This window comes from Marmota flaviventris, chromosome 9, assembly GCF_047511675.1.
Source record: "Marmota flaviventris isolate mMarFla1 chromosome 9, mMarFla1.hap1, whole genome shotgun sequence".
NCBI classification, from domain to species: domain Eukaryota; kingdom Metazoa; phylum Chordata; class Mammalia; order Rodentia; family Sciuridae; genus Marmota; species Marmota flaviventris.
In genome coordinates this window covers 12,561,215-12,583,736 of record NC_092506.1, presented here as the reverse complement: position 1 = coordinate 12,583,736, position 22,522 = coordinate 12,561,215, and the positions used below count along the sequence as shown (strand labels likewise).

The 22,522-nt window shown below is 38.6% G+C and overlaps 1 protein-coding gene across 1 annotated transcript; it reads left to right on the top strand.

The window, feature by feature from the left end:
* Positions 1-1,772: 1,772 nt before the first annotated feature.
* LOC139707056 (putative oocyte-secreted protein 1 homolog) lies at positions 1,773-9,636 on the top strand. Its single transcript, XM_071617042.1, has 5 exons — positions 1,773-1,848; positions 5,471-5,652; positions 7,035-7,132; positions 8,238-8,339; positions 9,572-9,636. Exons 1-5 carry the CDS (start codon positions 1,773-1,775, stop codon positions 9,624-9,626), a joined length of 513 nt encoding a protein of 170 aa, XP_071473143.1. The 3' UTR covers positions 9,627-9,636.
* Positions 9,637-22,522: the final 12,886 nt, after the last annotated feature.

Genomic DNA, 22,522 nt, shown 5'->3' with positions numbered 1-22,522 from the left:
CTTTAGCATTGTCCATCCTGGACAGCAATATTTCTGAAATGCTGTTTTAATTCACCTTTTATCCTAATACACGTAAAATTTAAAAGTTATAATTATGAAAGTGAAAATATGTTTGTGTGGAACATAAACATTTGGTAAATTGTTAAAAAAATGCTAATTAATTACATTTCTTTTCTCTTTTTGTTCCCCATGCTTCATCTCTTCTTTTCAAGGATTTAAAAAATGTTTTATTGGTACATTATACTTACACATAATATTGGGATTAATTTTGACATAATCATACATGCATGGAATATAATTTGCTCCATTTCAGTGTTCTACCGTCTCTGATTTGAGCATCAGGTCTGCCAAGCTCTGGAGATGTGAAAACCCATGGAATGGTCCCTGGCTTTGAAGAAGTCTTTTAAAATGCTTAGAACAGACTGTACATGTAATGATAAAATTCAAGTAATACCAAGGATGGTTAAATGATTTTATCTAGTCTTCTAATTTATGTAAGTTTCTGCTTTTCTTGTTGTATTAACATTACATACAGTTGCTTAACTCTAGTAACTGCTGACTTTGAGAGAAAAAAAAAGCAGAATACATTTAAACCAAATATTTATTTAAGCTCTTTGTCACAGTAGAGTTTGAATTTCTCATTGTAAGGTGGCATCTTCTGTTTTGAAGAAAGGAATCTAAGTATGCATGAGGTATATTCAGACCTTGCTATTCTAATTGTAATCTGCACATTATCACCAGTATCACCTGAGAGTTTATTACAAATGCAGAATTTTAGCCCCCACCCCAACTTTCTGAATTAGAATCTGCACTGTAACAAGATCCTCAGGTGGTGTGGATGCTTCTTGAAGTTTGATAAACAAGTGCTGCTAATGGGCATCAGCACAGCATGCTCTCTGAAGGCAAAACCCTGTACACCGTGGTTCTCAAACACGACCCCTGGACCAGTAGTATCAGCATCATCTGGGAATTTGTTAGAAATGTAAATTCTCAAGTCCTGCCCCAATCAGAAAACTGATTGGGGCCCTCTGTATTTTAATAAATCCTCCAGGTGATTTTGATATCTGTTAAGTTTGGGAGTCACGGTGTAGAAGTTTCTTGGTGGAAGAGGTGAAATCAGTCTTTCATATCCCTTATTTCAGGTCCACAGGACAATTAAAATCTTTCACAGTTATTTCTTCTTAGATATAGAGATAGACATTTTAGGATGATAGGGAGTTTTAATAAAGATAAATTAGTGCATAAAATAACTCTATTTTTGATGATACAGACTCAAAAACAGGTGATACAGACTCAAAAACAGAGATTTCTATTAATCTTTGAATCACCTCTCAAAGACCTACCTCGTTTACGTCACTCATTATTATAAGTTGTGTGTGTTTCAGGGGGGTTTTCTTAGGCTTGTCTATGGGAACACTCAAATAGTACATTTTGCTTCAAGTTTGCTCTCATTCTTTGATAACTGAATAAAAATGTTAAAGTTTAGAAAATGAACTCTTTTAAAATGTTTAGAACAGACTGGATGGTTAAATGCATTTATCTAGTCTTCTAATTTATGTAAGTTTCTGCTTTTCTTGTTGTATGAAGATAACATACAGTTGCTTAACTCTAGAACTGGTGACTTGATGGTATATTTGAGGCATGTGTGTGCTGTCTAAAGTGGTAGTCAATTACTTACTCCTGATGTGGCCTCTGCTGTTTTGGCATTTAAGGCTGCTCACTGCTCCCAATTTCCTGTTTCCTCAGTGGGATCTGGATTTCAGTCTGCAAAAATGAAGACTTTTCTGGCGTTAGGGGTTCTCTTTCTCCTCCCTTCCTTGATGTGGATTTGTGCTGGGGACTGGTCAGGTATCACATGTGACCTGGGGAACTGGAATTTGTTAACAAGCACTGTACGATGTGGCCTGTAGATTCTTTACAGTTTTGGTCTGGATAAATCTTAGTAACAACTAAGGATGTAATGACGGAGATTCTTCTTGGATGAATGATCTTGGGATGTCATGTTTGTCTTCTTGAGTCTAAAGGATGTGTCCTAACTTGGGAACTTCAGTCTTTCTCTAATTCCCCTTCTCTCTCACTTTTTTTTCTTTTTTCTTTTTTGTGTGTGTGTGTGGTGGAGGTGGGGCAGAGGATTGAACTCAGGGGCACTCAACTACTGAGCCACATCTCTAGCCCTATTTTGTGTTTTATTTAGAGACAGGTTCTGATTGAGTTGCCCAGGGCGCTAAGTTGCTGAAGCTGGCTTTGAACTCGAAATCCTCCTTCCTCAGCCTCCCGAGCGGTTGGGATTACAGGCATGAACCACCACACCCGACTCCCCTTCTCTTTTGACACTTTGCAAACCACGTCATATTCTTGAGGCTAGAAATCAGTGGCGTCTTCCACAGCTGTGCTAGGACTCAGGATTCTGTAGGGTGTGACATTCAGGCAGGGAGCCTTATCACAGTCTCTGCCTTCCTTATCCTTCATAGATCTGTCATGTTGGAGGGCTCCTCCTCAGGTGACTAACCTACTGTTTCTCAATATGTCCTTCTTTTAGCAAGTCTTCTATCTTGGGTGAACTTGCATGGTTTGCCACCCCAGGTATGAACTTGGGGTTCTGACATTTCTGATTCTGAAATTTCAGAATGGCAACGAAAGCCTATATATTCTTGTCAAGTTACCTTCAGTAACATGGTCCAGACTTGCTGTGTGGGCAGTTGTAAGGATTTTAGAGTATTTATTACATTTTCCTTTCCTTTATTAGGGACCATTTGAAAGAGACAACTGTAAGTAACCATTGGCCCACTATCCAGTTTTATTAAATCCATAATGATTTGCTACATTTACTTAAATTTTATTTTCTGATAAAAGCTCAGGTAGAGACCCTGTGAATATCCCTGATCCTGTGGTCTTTCCTCTATGCCTGTATGTAAACTTGATAATTACTCATTTTTCTGTGGATTTTATAATTTTGCTTCAAATCTATGAATCCATAAATATGTTTTGTGGGCATCTAAAGTTTTATTTGTTTCATTATATAATTTTATTTTTTTAACATTATTTAGAGATTTATACTGGCAACATTGGTTTATTTTAATTACTACTTGGTTATTCCATTGAATGAATATATTACAAAATGTTTCTATTCTCATATTGAAAGAATTTTTCCATTGTTGTTACAAGTAATGTTTGTATGTAGATGGTTTATTTCCCCATATTTTTTATTTGCATATTATAGTTGTACATATTGATGTGGATGTGGGTATGTTTTTGCATACCTAGGAATGGAATTGTGGGATCGTAGGGTGGACTGATCTTAAAACTGACCCACTGGTTTATTTTGCTAATTTGACCATTCCAGTTTGGGGTCCTCTTAAAACAAAAACTTTTCTTTCTTTCATTTTCATCTGTATTTGGTGTTAGCAGATGACTTGCTTCATACTGAGAGTGACAAAAAGTAACTGAAACTGAGTTTTCCAAAAGCTTTTTATTTTTTATAGAATTGTATATTCACATGCAGTTATAGGAAGTAGTAGAGAGAGATCAATATACTATTACTCCATTTCTCTCACTAATAACATTTGCAGAACTCTAATACTGTATAACATTGGGGTATGATTATAGCCAGATCATTTCTATCACAATAAATATACTTGTAGAGTTCACTGCCACTGTCCTCTTAAAACAATCATATGAGGACTCTGCTCTAATTCTGGTTCTTAATTTTTAAACACCACAAATCTGTTCTCCACTTCTATGATTTTTGTCATTTCCAGGTGTTTTATAAATGTGTCATATGGCATATAACCTTTTGTGATCATCTTTATTCTTTTTTATTCTCTTATTTTTTTTTTTTGAGGGTGTGGCATTTTCCACTCATGGAGATTCATCTATTTATTTTGCATGTATTCATAGTTTATTCATTTTTATTGCAAACTATTATTCCATGGCATGGGTGAACCACAGTTCATTTAACCATTTGCCTATTAAAAACTCTAGGGCTGAGGATGTGGATCAAGCGGTAGCGCGCTCGTCTGGCATGTGTGCGGCCCGGGTTAGATCCTCAGCACCACATACAAACAAAGATGTTGTGTCCGCCGAAAACTAAAAAATAAATATTAAAAACTTCTCTCTCTCTCTCTCTCTCTCTCTTTAAAAAAAAAAATCTAGACTGTTTCTAGTTTTTGACCAACTGTTGAAAACTTTTTCATACAGTTTGTGTGAATATAAATTTTTATTTTCCTGGGATAAATTGTCCATTAACTTATTTCCTGGGTTATATGGTAGTTGTATGTTTAGTTTTTAAAGCAAATTGTGAAACTGTTTTTCAGTTTTCATTTTACATTTCCACTAGCAAAATATAAGTAGTAATGTTTCTCTGCAGCCTTACCAGCTTTTGGAACTGTTACTATTTTTTATTTTAGATATGCTAATAGGTGTATAGTGATAATTCACTGTGATTTTTTAATTTGGGTTTCCATAATAGCTGATGATGTTGAATATCTTTTTATCTTTTAATATCTTTTTATCTTTGAATATCTTTGATTATTTGCAATTTCTATATCCTTTTCAGAGAAAGGATGGCAGATTTATGTTGTTTGCATTTGACTTGTGAGTTTTTGGTATCTCCTGAGGCCTCAGGCCCCTTCCAGTACCCTAAGTGCAAGTGAGAAGATTTTTCCTTAGGAAGGTCTAGGTAATTAGCCAACCTCACTCTTCCCCTCATGCTTACCCAGTCTCATAATTTCTAGGTCATTCTGAGTCTCTGCCCTTGGCATCTAGCTCAATTAACAGATTATACCATAAAAATTCCCTTTCTCAGATAAAATTATAAATGTGGTACAGATATTTAGAGTTAAAAGAGGAGGAGGAGTACTAATGTCACTGATTGGTAGGCTTTAGCTTTTCTGGATAAATCTTTATTGCCGCATCAACTCTCAGTGCTTATTCTTTTTTATATTTATTTTTTAGTTTTAGGTGGACATAATCTTTATTTTACACTTATGTGGTGCTGAGGATTGAACCCAGTGCCTCGTGTATGCTAGATGCGCACTCTACCACTGAGCCACAATCCCAGCCCCTCAGTGCTTATTCTTATATATCATGAAGCTGTGGTTATAGAAATGAAGCCTCCATTGAACAAGATCACTAGAACCTGCACTGTACTTAGCACAAATGCTACAATATAGATGTATTCTTATGAATCTATAAAAAATCACACACAGTGGAATGAAAAGATGTTATTTTGTTAATTATTTTTCACATATAATCACCCAAAAGCCTCTTTGAAGGATGGATGTAGATGAGGGTGTTTTGGGGGATGAAGCAATAATATGGAGACCATCTTTTGCAGACTTGCCCCCTTCTAAAACGTGTTTTATTTGAGTCAGGGAGCATGCCTTCATTTCTATTAATTGGCTGTGCTGAAACTTTCTGAGCTGCTCTATGTGTACTTACTAACAGAGGGATTCTCTTTTCTGCCTCTCAGCCATTCTTGTGCTGTGCTCCAGCAATTTCTTCTATGCCAGAATCCCACCCACGATATTTTACAACGTGCATATGAACCATAATGAAGCATTTTTAGGAACCGGATGCCCTGTAACCCACGTTTGTCTAAATAATTACTATGAATTTTTATACCACCCTCAAGACTGTGGCATCGAAACTCAAGTAAGGGGAATGGCGCTGTCACCTAAATTGAGAGTCTTACGGTTTCTTTAACCTGTCAACAAACCAGAAGTCACTAAGTTCTTATTTGTAGTATGGTTAGATTGATTTAATAGTCACATTTACAACAAAAGTTAAGAAGGAGATGCTAAATACTATTTTTTTAACTTGTTGTGCAGTAACTGAAAATTCATATTGCTCAATTTGTGGTAGAACAGGTTAAGAATTGACTATCTTCAAAGGACGAATGTAGTTTCTCTGTGCTTCAAGGATTGTTAAGCAGTTTTACAAAAGAGTTATTCTTTATAATTTGAAATTTGGCCAACTGCTACCAGAAGAAGGGAGTAACACGAGGTAAGCATTAGACAGCTTTTCAAAGTAAATGTTTGACTCGTACCAGTCCTAAGCCCAGATATTCTGGCATGCCTTACTGGGCATATTGATAGGTCACTTAGGGCAATTGTAGATACCACTCCTAAAGGTATAATTGGGATTTTTGACTTGATTTAAAAAAAAATTAAAAGTCAGTGAAACTTTGTCATAATATTAATTTTTTTGTTTAATATCCCAAATAAAATACCAAAAGAAATACTAGAACTTTGTCAATTCTACATGAATGTTATAGATTCAGTTTCATAGAAAGAAAAATTCAAGATGGAGTTGAGCATGCATTTTTTTTTCCCCTTGGTGCCGTGGATTGAACCCAAGGCCTTACCAGGTGCTAAGCAAATGTTCTACCACTGAACAATGGCTCCAATTCCAGGTTATTTATTAAGTGCTCTTGGGATAAAGAAGGTTGGGTAAAATGGAGAAGCTGTGCTATTGATGTAGGCTTAAAGGCAGCTTTGGCTGACCCTACAGAGCTTCAAATTCCTGCTGGATAAGTGATTGGAAATTTGAACTGTATCAAGGTTATTCCTTACCACCATGATGAGTGCTCCTCCCACACCATCCCCAGAAATGAGTAAACAGAGTTTAAACAAAATTCCCTTCATATTGAACAGAGGTAGCTCTAAGATTCCAAGCAGGATTCAACTAATCTGAAAGCTCACATCCTCTGTGTCTCTGTTGATAAGCAGTACTCTAGCTACAATGGTGTTTCTCAAAAAGAGGTGCAAACACTTTCTTGAGTATGAATCACAAAGATCTGCCCTGTTTCATCTCACAAGTATTGTTTGCCTCTTATGTACAAACATTGTGCCAGATTTTAACTCATCTGGCACATGAGGAAAATGGTCCTGTTCCCCATAAATAGATGTTGTTTTTTGTTTTAAGAGGGTGTGACCATTTTTAGAGTGCTCAAAATATCTGTAAATTTCTTTTTGAATGCCTTGAAGTTTCCTGAGATAATTGAGATAAACATTCCAAACTTCCTTTCCTTTTAGATTTTCCAAGAAGTTGATGTGCTTAAAACTAAAATCAAGTATGTTTCAAGAAACACTACTCTCCTAATTGAAATGCCTTTGTCATGTGTCATCAACAAGTGAGTACAGTATGCCAGACACCTGTCCTGGCCCCCAGCTTCATCTTTACCTTCTGTTTTAATAAGATGCCCAAGCCCAAACAGTAAAATGGCAAAACTAGAAGTGTGTGTATAGGGTGGACAGCCCTAGATCCTAATGGGAACAAAATCTCTTGATTGCTAGTCAGCATTATTTGAAAATTATTGCAATTGTCCCCTAGAATATAAGAACATTAGGAATATTGAAATATAGAATAATAATGATTTGTTTTTGAAGCAAGTGTTGATGACTGAAAACCTGATTTGAGTGCCATTTACCATGTTATTTTAACTTTAAACTTGAGCCCACTTTCAAGATTCCTGAAGGTAATAGGCAAAATGAAAGGCAAAATTCAACCCAAATAATACCACAAAGTATCAAAGAATCAAGATCAGCATGCACCAGGGCCGGCTGAAGTTGTGGGGTGAGATTAAAAAACACATTATATTAGGATCCATGGGTGGAGATTTGACTCTTTTTTGTACCTTATTAACTGATTTTAAAAAAGTCTGAGATATTCTCTAGATTAATAACATCTTTGATCAGATCTTAGCAAAACTGATATATTTGAAAGAACTTTCTTTGGGAAATTTTTCCATCAAATTTTCTGGTTTAAATCTTAAACTGGAATTCTTGTCCCCCTCAAGTGACCCTACATGTGCTGTTCCCACAGGTAGTGCTAGTTATATTAGCAGCTAATATTTTTAAATCACTACATGCAGATACTGTTCTAAGCACTTTATTTGTATGAGAGTGTTACTCATGGTGACTCAATGAGGTAGATACTACTATGCCAATTTTCAGGTGAGGAAATTGAGGCACAGAGAAATTGAGTTTTTTTTTGCCTTAGATCCTTCATTGGTCAATGGTAGAACCATAAAGTAAACCCAGATATTGGGTTTCTAAACCCATGCTTCTTAATGCCACAAACACTGCCTTGTAATGATCTGGAGAAATAAGCAGAAATCAATACATATAGAAGCAACAGGAATTTGGCCCCCTGTTCAGCCTTGCAAACATTAGGCTTTGAACTTGTGGTGTTTCTTGATTTTCTTTTCTCATTTTACTTTCCATTTTTTTGGAAAGGAACAGGAACAAAAATGGCAGCACGACTACTGAGTGGGAAGTGGAAGTGAGAGTAAACAACGCACATGAAGACACGGGAGCTGCTTGTGCGACACCATCATGGTAGGCACACTTAGAAGTGGCATATTGTGACTTTGTCCAGGCACATCCTAGACAAGAATCAAGAGGATTGTCAAAGAAATGTCATATATTTGCACTAAGGCGCTTTGTACTGAAAGGGCTTCCAAATCGGGGATGGCAAATTCATGCATTCCTGTTTGTAGAAGGTATTATTGATCACAGTATTCTTGCTATTCTATTGCTAACTGGTAGAGATTCCTTATAAATAAGAGGTGTCTTTCTTGGGTGTCATATGAAATTCCATAATCAATGTAAAGACAGAATTTCTATCAATTCCAATATCAAAAAAATTCTGAATTTTAAAAAGCAAGTATTAATATTGAGCCTACAAAGTAGCTTCGTTGGTAATCCCTGGGGATGTAAACTCAGAAATGTCATAAATCTTGGTTGCAGCTTCTTCCAGGATTACTAAATGCCCATAAGGCAATGCGGTTCTTTATTCTCAAGTCCCATGTAAAGGGATACTTATCGCCATCTATCTGAGCTGGCAACCTATGCTGGGTTCACAAAATCTGACTATTTCAATAACTTAAGAAAACAGTGAAGAAAGCATGCAAACACACAGAAGTACCTTTTCAAAATCCAGGGATGACTCTGTGACCTTAAGGGTCTGTGGAAAGAGAGAGCCACTGGAATTCTTTATTCTTATATAGAAGACACACAAGGGGAGGTTCTATGGAACATTCTATCCCCCAAAGGGCAAAGGGGTAGGATTACAAAAGAACAGGTGAGTGTAACTCAACCTTACTGGGTGACACCCTCTCCTGGAGCGCGGGGGTAAAAGTCCAATGTTTTGTGGGGTGCAGTAACTATTCAGTACCCCTTTACTCAGGACTTAAAGGTGTATGCATAGCTACTGGCCAGAGTGGCTCCCAACAGATACTACCCAAAATCCACATGTTGATTGGTTATTAATAAAAGGATGGAGCTATGTTGTAAAGAGTGCCCAAGGAAGTATTTGGGATGATCTTCATGGCTTAAAGAAGCAAAAGTATATTTAGTCACTTAGGCATGCATTGTACTTAAATCATGATGCACTTCAGGTTGTGGTCTCTCTCATGGAGCACTGACTTTCTCAAATTCTTTTCTCCCCTTGTCTCCTATCCACAACCTCTCTCCCTACTTCAGGCACATACACTGCCTTACTTAGAAGTAGCTAAGCAATGTTTATATCTGGACCTGTTTTTTTTTTTACCATCTTTCTTCCTTTTCAGTAACAATCCAAATGTTACAGACTCTTGTTTGCCAAATGATGTACCTTTATCATAAGAGAAGAAACCGGGCTATTCACCCCTCCATCGAGAGGCAATTTGGAATGACTGCTTAGACTGAGGATTTAAGAAGTGTGAGATGTGAGAAGTTGAAATGAGCTTGAATGATATCTCAACTCTGATCCATTTTTAAAAAGAAATTAATTTGCAATTTTAAATAAAATGCTATGTTTCCTTCTTATATTCCCTTTGTAAAAAAAAGGAGCTGCCCTTTTAACTATGGAGTTTTATTTATGAATAAAATTTGTTCTATTACATACTGTTTCTAATTATCAAAGAGCTGATCTGCATGTCATGATAAGCTTCTATGCCCATTTTAAAGTGTATTTTTTTTTTGTGTGTGTGTGGTGCTGGGGATTGAATTCGGGGCCTATGTGCATGCAAGGCAAGCACTCTACCAACCGAGCCATATCCCCAACCCCATTTTAAAGGTTTTTAACATAAAATTACTCACTCTTCTTTGTTGGTGACTCATGCCCTTGGCTAAGGCTTTAGTTGTGGGGACCTAGAATGATGCCTATTCATTCTTCTATTCTGCCAGCATGCCCTTGTGGAGCTCACATTTCGGTAGGAGGAGACACTATATAATAGGCTGTAGTGGTTTACTGTATAGAATGGTGACAGTAATCAAAAAGACAGCATGTTACAAAGCATCCTAGGAAAGGAAATTGCTTCTGAGGGAAAGTAGGGCAGAGAAGAGGGATTGGGAACACTGGGGGCTAAGCCTTGTGGGTCTGGATGTAGCATGTGGGTGACGGGTGTGGGGAAAGAGCTGAAGGAAGTGAGACAGTGAGGCATGCAGATCCTGGAGGGAAGGTTACCAAGACTGTGGAGGACTTATGCTACGGAGTAAGCCTGGTACAGAAGACGGACTTCACCACCTCACTTACCTGTGGGCTCTACAGGTGTCAAACTGATTAGAAATAGAGGCTAGAATAGTGGTTCCCAGGGGCTGGGGAAAAGGGAGATGCTGATTACAGTTCAGTTAAGTAGGAGGAATAGGCTCTAGTGGTTTACTGTATAGAATGGTGACAATAATCAATAATAATATATTTTCCATTTCAAAGTTGCTAAGAGAATTTAATGATTTTTATTCAATTTTTATCTGTTCATTATACTTATACATTATATTGAGACTCATTTTTACAAAAATATACAGCCATGGAATAAAATTTGCTTCAATTTAGTCCCCTGTATATCCCTTTCCCTCATCCTGTTCCCTTTCCTCGACTGATCTTCTATTTATAGTTTTTTTAAAAAAATTAGTGCATTATGTATATAAACACTTATATATGTATGTGTGTATCAAATTCACTGTGGTATATTCATATATGTACATAGGATAGTTTGGTCAGTTTCATTTCACTGTTCCTCCCTTTTCCCTGCTCCCTCCTCAGTCTCCTTCCTGTACCCCACCCATCTCTCATGTTTTCATGGGCTTCCCCCCACCCACAACCTGCCTTTCTCCTTGCCACCCTTATTTTGGCCTACCTTCTGCATAGGAGAGAAAACAATGGGCTCTTGACTTTCTGGGTCAGGCTCATTTCACTGAGCTGTTCACTTAGTTCTCCATTTCCATCTGTAGCAAAAATAACCAAAACAGTTTGGGCACCCATTATGAAAACAAAATAACTGGGACGGAAGCAGACCTCAAATGGATCAGCAAGCTTTCCTTTATTCTTCAGTGTCATTTTCTGGGTGGAAAATGGCTGCGGTCGTAGAAGGAGTCTGCGTTTTACAGGTTACAATGAAGGTGGTTTAGTTATTGGAGACTGAGGCATGACATGTTGGTTCGGACAGTCAGGAAAGAAGTTGTCAAAAGCCTGAAACTCATTGTGACTGGGAAAAGCTCGGAACTAGGTGTTCACAGATTGTCTTCCTCCTCTGGGACCCGTTGTGACCCAGAGCTTCACTATTTGCTCTTCTCCTTCCAGGACTCATTGGCGATGGGAAAGGGTGAAAGTCCAGGGCCCAGCATTTCCTTATCTGCCTCCTCCCTTCAGGACCCACTGTGGTGGGTGGGGAAGAGATGAAAGTTTGCTTTCCCCCCCCTGGGGTAGGAGGGGGGATTGTTACTGGGAAAGGATTTGCTGGGAGAGGATTAATGATGCCTTCCTCCTCCCTCTTCCTCCAGGTCAGACAGTTTTGAGGGGTTTTCATTTTCCTGTCCTGGGGTTTGTCATTTTCCATATCTTACACCATCCATTTACTAGCAAAAGCCATAATTTCATTCCTCTTTATGGCCGAGTAAAACTCCTTTGTGTATGTATACACCATATTTTCTGTATTCACTCACCTGTTGATGGACATCTGGGCTAATTTTGTGACTTTAATGTTTTTGCCACAAAAAACCAAGTGAGATGATATATTTGTTAATTAGCCATATTTAATCATTTCTCAGTACAAATATCAAAACATCACCTTTTACTCTATAAATACATAGAATTATGGTCATTTAGAATGAAGTGTAAAAAAAGACTATGAAAATAGCTAATATAAAAATATGAAAAGAAAGCATGCCCTGAGTATCCACAGGAGATCAGTGTGGTTGGAGGGGGAAAGTCTTAATAAATGAAGTTTTTTTAAAAAAAAATATTTTTAGTTGTAGTTGGACACAATACCTTTATTTATTTATATGTGGTGCCGAGGATCAAACTCAGGGTCTTGCACATGCTAGGCGAGTGCTCTACTGCTGAACCATAATCCCAGCCCAATAAATGAAGTTTTTAAGAAAGAAAAAAAATTCCTTTAAAATGATGGTAGTCTGCTGGGGTAGACCCACCTAGTTTCCCAAAATTGATTTAGCGTTATGGGGAAATGCCTCAGAAAGAACTCTAAGTCCGAATTTCAAATCAAAAGAGAGCTTTATTTACCTGGCCAGGGACTGTCACCCACTGCAGAGACTCAAGCTCTGTGGGAAGACAGCAGCTTCCTGGTCCATCCAAAGAGAATATAAGCACAAAAACTACAACTCAGTGACTTGCTTATCGTCATGTAAGCTAGCCAATCACAGAAATTAGAACATTAATAAGTGGGACTGGAATTTTCCAGTCAGCAAGCAAGTGATAAACAGAAGCAAAAAAAAAAAAAAAAAAAAAAGCATTAGCTTTGCAGTTCAGTTGCCCACAGTCCTGGGTTCAAGTAGGTGCTAGACAGTCTCATCCTGAATTTGGGTGGGGCGAGAATCTACTTCAAAGTCATGTAGACCCATAAGGGCATTCACACTCAGGATGCAGCTCACCATGACCACTGCTGCATCCTGAGTAGGGTACAATTTGTGGAGTACAAAGTACAGAAAAACAATTTTAATAAGAAAACAACTTTCATTTCAGTTTCTCAGAAACAGCTCTTGTAACAGTTTTTTATAGAAGGCAGCAAAATGGAGACTTAGGCTTATCTATGACAGTTTTTGCTTTATAATTGTCTTATCTCACTTATCAAAATCTTATATATAATCTATATATTTTTTACTAATCTATAACCTATAATTTACACTCTTATTGATTGTATTTATCAGTTCACACCACAATATTACAAGCTTGGATTTTATCCCAAATAAGATGGAAAAGCCACTGGAAAACTTCAAATGGAAGAGTAACATGATCTGAGTTGGGTTTTTACCAAGATTACATGAGCTGGGTCATCAGATATGAAGAGGGAGTGAGGAGATTGGTTGGATACTGATGACTCTTAGGCCAGTGCTCCATATACAGGGGTGATTTTGCCCTCTAGAAGACATATCTAGAAACAGTTTTGTTTGGCACAGTGGGGTACTATTGTGTTAAGAGAATCTAGAGGACACAGGCCAAGGGTGCTGCTGAACATCTTCAGTGCTTAGGATTGCCACTGGCAACCAAGAATTATTTTGCCCCAAATGTCCATAATGTTGAGTTTGAGAACCCTGTGTTAGATACAGCAGTGGAATACATAGGAGGTGGTCAGATCTATTTATCCACCTGTATATCCATCCATCGTCTGAGAATGATTTGCTGATGTGGTTAGATATGGGGTATGAGAACGAGAGGTATCCAGGAGAGTTTATGACCTGTGATATACCATGAAGTGGGAGATGCCTCTAAATCAGATGAGAATGTGGAAGGTGTGGCTCATGAACTAACTCTGTTCTGAAAATACTGTTTTAGATGCTTGTTGGTATTTGAATATATATATATATATATATCTGAATTTCAGGAGGAAAGGCCCAGGCTGGATGTAGAAAATTAGGATTCATCCTTAAAATGTAATATTCTTAGAGACTGACTAAGTTCAAAGCAAATAAGGAAAAAGAAGATAATGGGTCCAAGGCTTGAGTCTTGGTATTTCCAGTGTGAAGAGTTAGAGGAGACAGAACCTTCAAGCCAGCCAAAGAGAAGTCAGCAAGGAAGAGTAGAAGTTAAACCAGGATAAAGGGGCTCCTGACAGCCCATAGATAGGGGTGTCACCTATGTTAATGATCTCTGAAAGGTTAAATCTGATGTGAACTAAGAATTAATCATTAGATCCAGCAATGTAGAGGGCTCTGATAGTTTGACAACAGTTTTAGTGGAGTGGTTGGGGCGAAAGTCTGTTTAAGAGAAGATGAGAAGAAAGGAACCCAAAAGAGCAGTTATGAATTGCTCTCCCTAGGAGAGCAACACTGTAAGAATCGAAGAAGGGTAGTTCTTAGGGAAAGTGGAGCTAGAAACCAGTGTACAGGTGGAAGGAGTAAGGTGGATTGCAAAATGCTAAGTACAGGCTGCGGGTGGCAGGGTCAGCCACAGCTGAGAGGCAGGTGGAGTTTCCTTGTGCTAACCCCACAGTGACCAAGATCCTAGAATCCAAAAACATGGTTTGAGAATTCTACATGCTTTCTTCTCTATCAGTACCACAGACTTAAAGAAGAAACAGATCTCTTGTCACAACTGATGTTCTTACTTACTTTACCTACTCTCTGGAATTTAGAACCCATGTGAGCTAGTTGTTGTGGCGAACACCTGTAATCTCAGTGATTCAGGAGTCAGAGGCAGGAGGATTGCAAGTTCAAAGCCAGCGTCAGCTACTTTGTGAGGCTCTAACCAACTTAGCAAGACCCTGTCTCAAAACGAAAAATAAAAAGTTATGGGATGTGGCTGAGTGGTTAAGTGCCTGGGGGTTCAATATCTGGTACAAAAAAAATACCCCTCCCCCAAGGGAAAAAAAAAGAAACTCATGTTATAGATGAAGGGTCAGAATTTAGGATTCTGGGCTGAATGCTAGGAAAGGCCTAAGGACGCGTCCATGGGCAACACCTGAGCTCCCTGTCAGCTATAAAACAACCCAAGGCAGCCCAGCTTCTTTTTGTCTTTGTGTCCTGAGGCTGTTGTCTCTGGTCTGGTGTCATGAAGTCTCCCTTGAAGCTAGCTTTAGTTCCTCTCCTCCTTGCTGTGACTTTGTTTGGATACAGTGCACCAGCAGGTATAGAAGAGAATTTTGCTCACAGCTTTTGTTGACCTTTGGGCACACTGACATGCTCCATATGTGTGTTGAATGAACTGTTCTCTAATTTGACTCTCTGACTCTTATTGTTTCTGCTGATACTAAGGATTTTCTGATTCTAATTACAGTTAGGGTCAAATAAGCGGCACTATTTCCTTTTTATCAATTAATGTGCTGAGTTCAAATTGATGCTATTTTTACTTTTATGAAACACTTTTAAGCATCAGATATTTTCTTCTAACTCTACCTTTTCTCATCTGCCATGTTGTTCTTCCATGTTTGAACCTCACACCAGCAGAATTTTCAAGAAATCTCTCACTGGGCAGAATTGATTACCCAATTCTCATCCACAGTGCTCTTCTTAAATTAATTTTTTTTTCTCACTTGGTACTGGGGATTGATTGAATCCAGGGGCCCTTGTCCACTGAGCTAAACCCCCCAGGCTTTTTTTTTTTTTTTTTCAAAACAAGGTCTCGCTAAGTACCCCAGGCTGGCCTCAAACTTGTGATCCTCCTGCTTCAGCCTCCTAAATTGCTAAGATTACAGGTCTGTGCCACCATGCTCTGCCCTAAATTAATTTTCTTATACTGTTCCTCTTCCAGCTTCTGCAGGAACATTTTTTAAATTGAATTTTGCTATTTCATTGTTAGCTCCCTGACCCCTCTTGCATACAGCAGATCAGGAAATCACTAGTCATCTTGGCAGTGAGCAACTGTACTCGAAATAAGTACCTGTCAGTACGCTTTGTGTGGCTTTAGGAAGCTGATTGACACCTAAGTAAGTCTCAGGAGGGGCCCATGAGGTGTATGGTCTCCCTGCTAACCTTGTTTACAGATCTGTCTGCAAAGTGGTTTTGACAGACAGGAGGCCCTTGTCCTGAGATAATTTGTAATAAATGACTAAACCTGGAATTAATCAATTAGACTTTAATGTTATTATATCTAGCAAAACTTCTTCAGTGGCAGTTACCTTATTTGATTTTTTTTAATTGATAGGATTTTGTTGTTACAACTTCTGTTGATGGCTGCAGCAGTGTGTGTCACTTGTAAGCAAGATGATATGAAAGGGATTTTGGAATTGTGACGTCTAGCCCACGCATGCCATAAACAGTTGGAGCATAATAAGAATATGGTTTTGTGGACCTGAATCTTGAGGGGTCAACCCTCTAAGATAAACCATTGTTGAAAGAATGAGATCATTTAAATATACAAACCCATAGGAAGAAGAAAACCACACAACCTTAGGAACAGAGATAGACAAGGAGTGATTTCCTAGGAACCCAGTAAATATGAGCTTTTTGTGTCTCCTAGCCAGAGTACTGTGAAGGAGAGTGAGCAATAAGTATTAAAGCGCAAGGTGAATTTTAGCCATTTGTTATGCAAATATATTTCTGAAAGTATGATGTTTATAAGTATGAATTGAAAAAAGCTGGCCACTGGCTGGCAGTCTTAGTTGAATGGCTTGTTGAGGTCTTGTGGAGTTGCGGATGTGTGGGGGAAGAAAGGAGGAATCAATGGTGACTGCAATTTCTAGCTTTCTCAGGTGAAGGAATTTTAATTACTTTAAATTTACAGGAATTTGTTCCCCATCTCCATCCTAAAGATCTGACATCTTAATAAGCAGATGTGGGTTCCTTTGAAATAATTTACTTTAAATAACATTAACCTAAACACATATATAAAAGTTCATGAAGTTTTGCCTAGTGAATTACTATAAATTGAACACCTGACTATCCCCAGGTCAAGAACAGGAGCAGCACTCAGAACACCTGGAGAAGCTTCTTCCTAATGTAATGCCTGCCACACTCTTCCCCAATTTAACCACTACCTTGAGTTTATAATGATCATTTTTTGTGTTGCTTTATGCTAAGTGTGCATCTCTAAGTTTATGAATTAATTTTGTATGTTTTTCACTCTCATAAATATGATTGTGTTTTGGCCTCTTACCATGAGTGTTGTGAGACTCCTGCATGTTGTAGCTTGTTTTTATGTTCTGTATTCTGTTGTATAAATATACTACAGGTCATTAACCAATAATTAATTTATGTAGGCTCACACCCATTTTTAGTGCACACGCATGCAGGTTTTTGTTTTGAGGAAAAGGGGAAAAAAATATTGCTTTGCTAGCAAAGGAAAAACAGGGGACTCCTGTCCCAGAGGCTGATTCTGCCCATCAATGGGAACAAGGGGTTTTTAAAGAGGTGATTCAAAGGTACATTCCATGTGTTCTCTGTTAGAGTTGTAATTCACTTGTTAATTTGGGAGGTAGTCATTTCTGAGATCTTCTGGTGCCTCCCCAAATCTGAATTACTTCATTCCCGTGGTGGGTGTGTGCCCAAGTGTAACAGGGGTTCATTTGATGCTTTGACTATTTCCCTTGTGGCTTTCAAACATATACATATATATTATATATTATATGTGTATATAATATATATAATATATTTTCTTTTTCCCAATCTTCTTTTCCCCAAACTCCTACTTGATCTTCTTTTCCCTAAACTTCTCCTACCTGATCTTTTTTCCCTTAGACTTCTTCCTGATCTTATTTTCCCTAAACTATTTCTTCCTGATCTCTCCTCCCTGATCTCATTTTCTCTGAATCACCTCTGAATTCCTGCAGATGGGCAGAATCACAGCCTTTGGGACAGGAATCCCTGTGTTTCTCCTTTGCTAGCAAAGCAACAAACCTTGTTTTTCCTTTTTCTCAAAATCATGTCCTCATTATTGGATTGGCGTGGGGATAAGGAGGAGCTTTCCACAACACAAGAACAGATGACTCTGCCTAGATGGGGAAGAAAGGTAATCCTATTTCCCCTGAGATTAGAGAGAGGGAGAGATTAGGGAGGAGCAGGGAGAGAGGAAGAGAAAGAAACATGTCCGTTTTAAAAATAAGTTGCAGTGGCAGAGCAGCAAGGGTTATATTCAAAGCATGAAGTGGACCGTTGTTATCTTTCCTGTCAATTTCTGCATTCCATTTCTATGAATAAATGGGTGATTGACTTCTCCAAGCTGCTTCCTGCTGAGGGAGGGTAAAGTGGGGGAAGTGACCTGAAGTTCTTGGTCTCCATGGTTTGGGCATAGACAGTTAAGGGTGTTCAGCATCAGGGAAGTCCAGGGGTCCCTGTGGCAGTTGGTGGGTGACTGGACAAGGCTATACATAGGGCAGAGATCATGCAGATGGCAAGGGGGTTACAACATTGCTGCATTCTGTTTCCTTTTTCTAAGTGGATTAAGAGAAGTTGGGACTTCCTTGAGGCAAACAAGAGCAGTTTAATCAGCTACTGGGATGATCCCAAAGTGCCTCCCTTTACCCAGTTGGACACTAGGCAAACTCACTGTCTCCTACCTCTCCAGCAGTTGGCGCTCCACAAGTTCGCCAGCCATCTTGCTCCTCAGCATGGAAGTGGGGTTGCTTGGAGAGCCAGGCCTGCCCAAGGAAGTTGGAGCAGGGGCTGCAATGGGGTCCGATCTGGATTGCGAATTTGTCACTGAAAGCTCAGTCCTTGTCCTCGATGTTAATCCAGTAATGAGGACATGGCTTTGAGAAAAAGGAAAGTTTTATTGCTTTGCTAGCAAAGAAGAAGCACAGGAGACTTCTGTCCCAGAGGTTGTGAATCTCCACATATGCAGTTTTGGTGCTTGTCTCTAGAGGAGGGTGGCTCAACCTTTTGATCCTACAAAAGTTTTCTGAAAAGTTTATGAATGCTCTGGTTGCTTCCTAGCTTGGCACAAATTTGGATTTATCAGTAATTATTGTATTTAGTGAATGTTCAGTATTATTTTATGGTAGTTTTAATTGGCATTTTCATGTTAAAAATGAAGTTAGCCATTTTTCATAAATTTATTTGCCATTTGATTTTTTTTTTTTTTTTTGGAAGCGCCTGTACCAGTCTCTTGTTCAACTATTTTTCCACTGAATTTTTCTTGAAATCATAGGATTTCTGTAATATTCTGGATGCAAACCAGTTGTTTATGTGTCACACATTTTTTTCCATGCTTTGGCTTTATTTTTTACTTTCTTAGTGGTATCTTTCTAATCCACAGCTCTTCATGTTGCTGTCACTCATTCTATCCACCTTTTCCTTTATATTGAGGGTTAAGAAACCTGCCTGAGTCCAGGCCAAACAACAATGAAAGTCTTTACTTTCTCCCAGTTTTGTCCTGCTGTGAACATTTAGCTCAACATTAGGCCTGATACTTATTCTTGTGTATCACGTGAATCAAGTTGCTTGTACATAACAACAGATTGTCTCAATCCTAGATATTGCAAAATTTCTCTTGCTCTTTCTGCTCTACATACCATCATTATACAAAATCAAGTGTCCATAAATTCATGGGTATTTATGTTTATGTTTTGTTGGTCTGTTTATCCTCAATTCCTGGCTTAATTATGCTGTCTTTATAATAGTTGATATGGAGTGCTCCATTTTAAATCAGGTTTAATCATGAACTTCAGATTCGACAGATACCAAATATAATGTTAGTGGAAATTTAAAAGTATTTTCCTTATAGTCTATTTTTGGTTAAAATTAAGGTAGAGATTGCTGGCCTGCACAATCAGTCCTCTGGAACCAGCCAGGCTGATTAGGTTTTACAATCTGGTTATTGAGGTTTTTTTTTTTTTTTTTTTTTTTTAAAGGTGGAAGCATAATTGTGGATATTTACCTAAATAGTGGATGTTACTTAAAAATCAAAACCAAGGGTTGGAGATAAAGCTCAGTTGGTAGAGTGCTTGCCTTGCATGCACAAGGCCATGGGCTCAATCCCCAACACCACTCTCACACAAATACACCCATTAAAAAAACAAAAACAAAGAGTTCTATAAATTTTCCAGATTTGTAGACATGATAATTGTTATGCACCTGGTTTCTAGATCATAAGAGCCAATTGTACATATTTCTTCCCAACTTCTTGTTCAGTGAATGCTTGAAATTAGTTTTTTTGGGAGGATTTATAACATATACTATGGTTTGAATGCTTCACCTCCAGAATTCAAGTGCTGCCAGTGAGACAGCATTGAGAAGCGGAGACTGTAGGAGGAGCTTAGGCCCCCAGGGTTCCCTCCTTACTGATGGGATCCAGGCCCTTAGTTAGAGGAGGCTGCATGCAGCCTTCGGTGGGCTTGTGCTCCTGTGCACCTCTGTTTTGTTGTGTGAGGACATGGCCCTCCTCCTCCTCACATCATACATTTTTTTCCAGCCATGGAATCTGCCAGGGTCTGGAGCTTAGATCAGCTAGTCTCCAGAACTGTGGGAAAACAAATTCCTCTTTATAAATTACCCAGGCTCAGGTACAGTCAGCCCTCCATATTCATGAGTTCAACTAATGTCTGATCAAAAATTTTAAAAATTCACCTTTACTTAACATGTACAGACTTTTTCCTGTCACTCCCTAAACAACATGACAACTAATAACATTGAATTTATATTGCATTGGATGTTATAAATAATTAGATGACTTAAAGTATGTGGGAGGATGTATAATACTGTACCATTTTATATAAAGGATAAAATGAACCTCCAAGGATTTTGTTGTCCCCAGGGGTACTGGAACCAAACCTCCAAGGGTACTGAGGACCAATTGTGCTTTTAATAGCAGCGCAAAAAGATCAGGACACTATGGAAGAGAGGAAACACTGCATATTTATGCTTTTCCACCCCAGAGAATCAGTTAACATTTTCCACCACACTGTTGAGTATAAAGACTGTGGTTAAACTAGGCTGATGTAACAGGTTTCAAAATACAGTGGACTAAGTAGCCATTTATTTTTCTGAAGGATGAGTCCAGAGATGGTCAGGTGGCCCAGAGCATGATTGCTCCACGATTTCATTCCTTAGTACTAATGTCCTAATTCTGTCCCCAACTGACCGCTTCTGTTGATACCACTTCTCAGCCACCAAGAAAGGGAAATGAGGATGTCTAGATCAGTGGTTTTTCTCCAGAGAAATTACCCAGATATTGTATACATGTATTACATCAGCCATGTCCTGGTTATGTGGCCATACCTACTGTCACGAGAGTTTGGAAAGATGGTCTTTAGTTACACAGCTTCCTACAGATGGTCTCTAGTTACACAACCTTTCCCAGAGGGTGAATATCAGAGCATTCTATTACTAAAGGCAATAATGAGTGCTGGGGAATATGTAGGAGTTTCTGCCATAGTCGATCTCCCTGGCCACATTATAATGATATATTCACCTTCATTTAGGAGCTACCCAAAGTGCTATAAGTAGTTATAGTAAATAAGTTGAAGTTTAGGCTATTGGGGGATGTGCTGACCTTAGTTTTGTCTATTTATGGTTTCTCATGTATGGGGAAATATAAGCTATGTGGGGTGTGTGTGTGTGTGTTCGCACACGCATACACATACAAATATACATATATATGGTTCAGAAGGAGCGGAATTATTGCCATGAAAACCCTCATGGAGGAAAATGGGATGAGCACTCTCCACATCAATTTCTCCAGGGCAGTAATTGCACAGAATTTCTCTCCTGACAGTGAAATTAAGTTTCTTAATCAGATCCCGGTTATGGCTCCAGAAAGCAAGTTCTTTGGTGCTATATTCTGACAGCCACTAGCTGTGCCTCTGGAATTATTATTCCTTATCTGTTGTTCTATATTGCCTCATCAGAAATGGGCACTAGGGACGATCTCCTCTGAGGGCAACTGCATGGTGTTTACTGTATATGTTCTCCTAGTGCAGGTTTGGGGTCTGGAGTTGCTCTTGAAATCAATCTGTTATACTGCTTTTAAAAAGCAAGAGTTGTGGTTTCCATGGCAATATAATTACCTCAAAATTTCATTAGGAAGAACTTGTGTTTTTGGTTCTGATGGAGAAAGTAGCTTGTAGGAGGTAATACCACTGAGAACAACTTGAAGATGTAGGTAAAGTACACATGTACCTTTTTGAAGGCACTGGGGACCTGGCAAGGTGGCCAGTAGTTGGAGGGCTAAGGTCTCAGAAGTGAACTCAATATTCTGCATATTTCTTTTTTTTATCTCAGGATATTTAAAATGTTTTGGTGCTGATGGTGGGAGGGAGATGCAGAGAAACCAGCAGAATGTGGCTTATAGGGCTTAAGGGTGAAATAAGAATTCATCACATTTGACCAAAGCACTCAGGACTTGAAGCACTAAGGTTCCTAAGGTGAAAGCACATAGAAGTGAGCCTGGTGCTTAGACAGTTTTCTTCCTGAAGCATTTTCCCCAAAATCTTAAGCAGTACAATAAGTGCATTATAAGTCAAGCAAAAGAATAAGAAAAATCAAACAACATGCCTGGGTTACTCCATCTAGTAGGAATTAAAAAAAAGAAACAGAATGTCTAAGTGAACATAGACGGTGCTGTTCACTGACTGTATGAAAACATTGAAAGACCACAGGTGTTCCACCATATCTGTTAGAAGAGGCCCATGCAAGTCAATGCACGTCCCCATGCA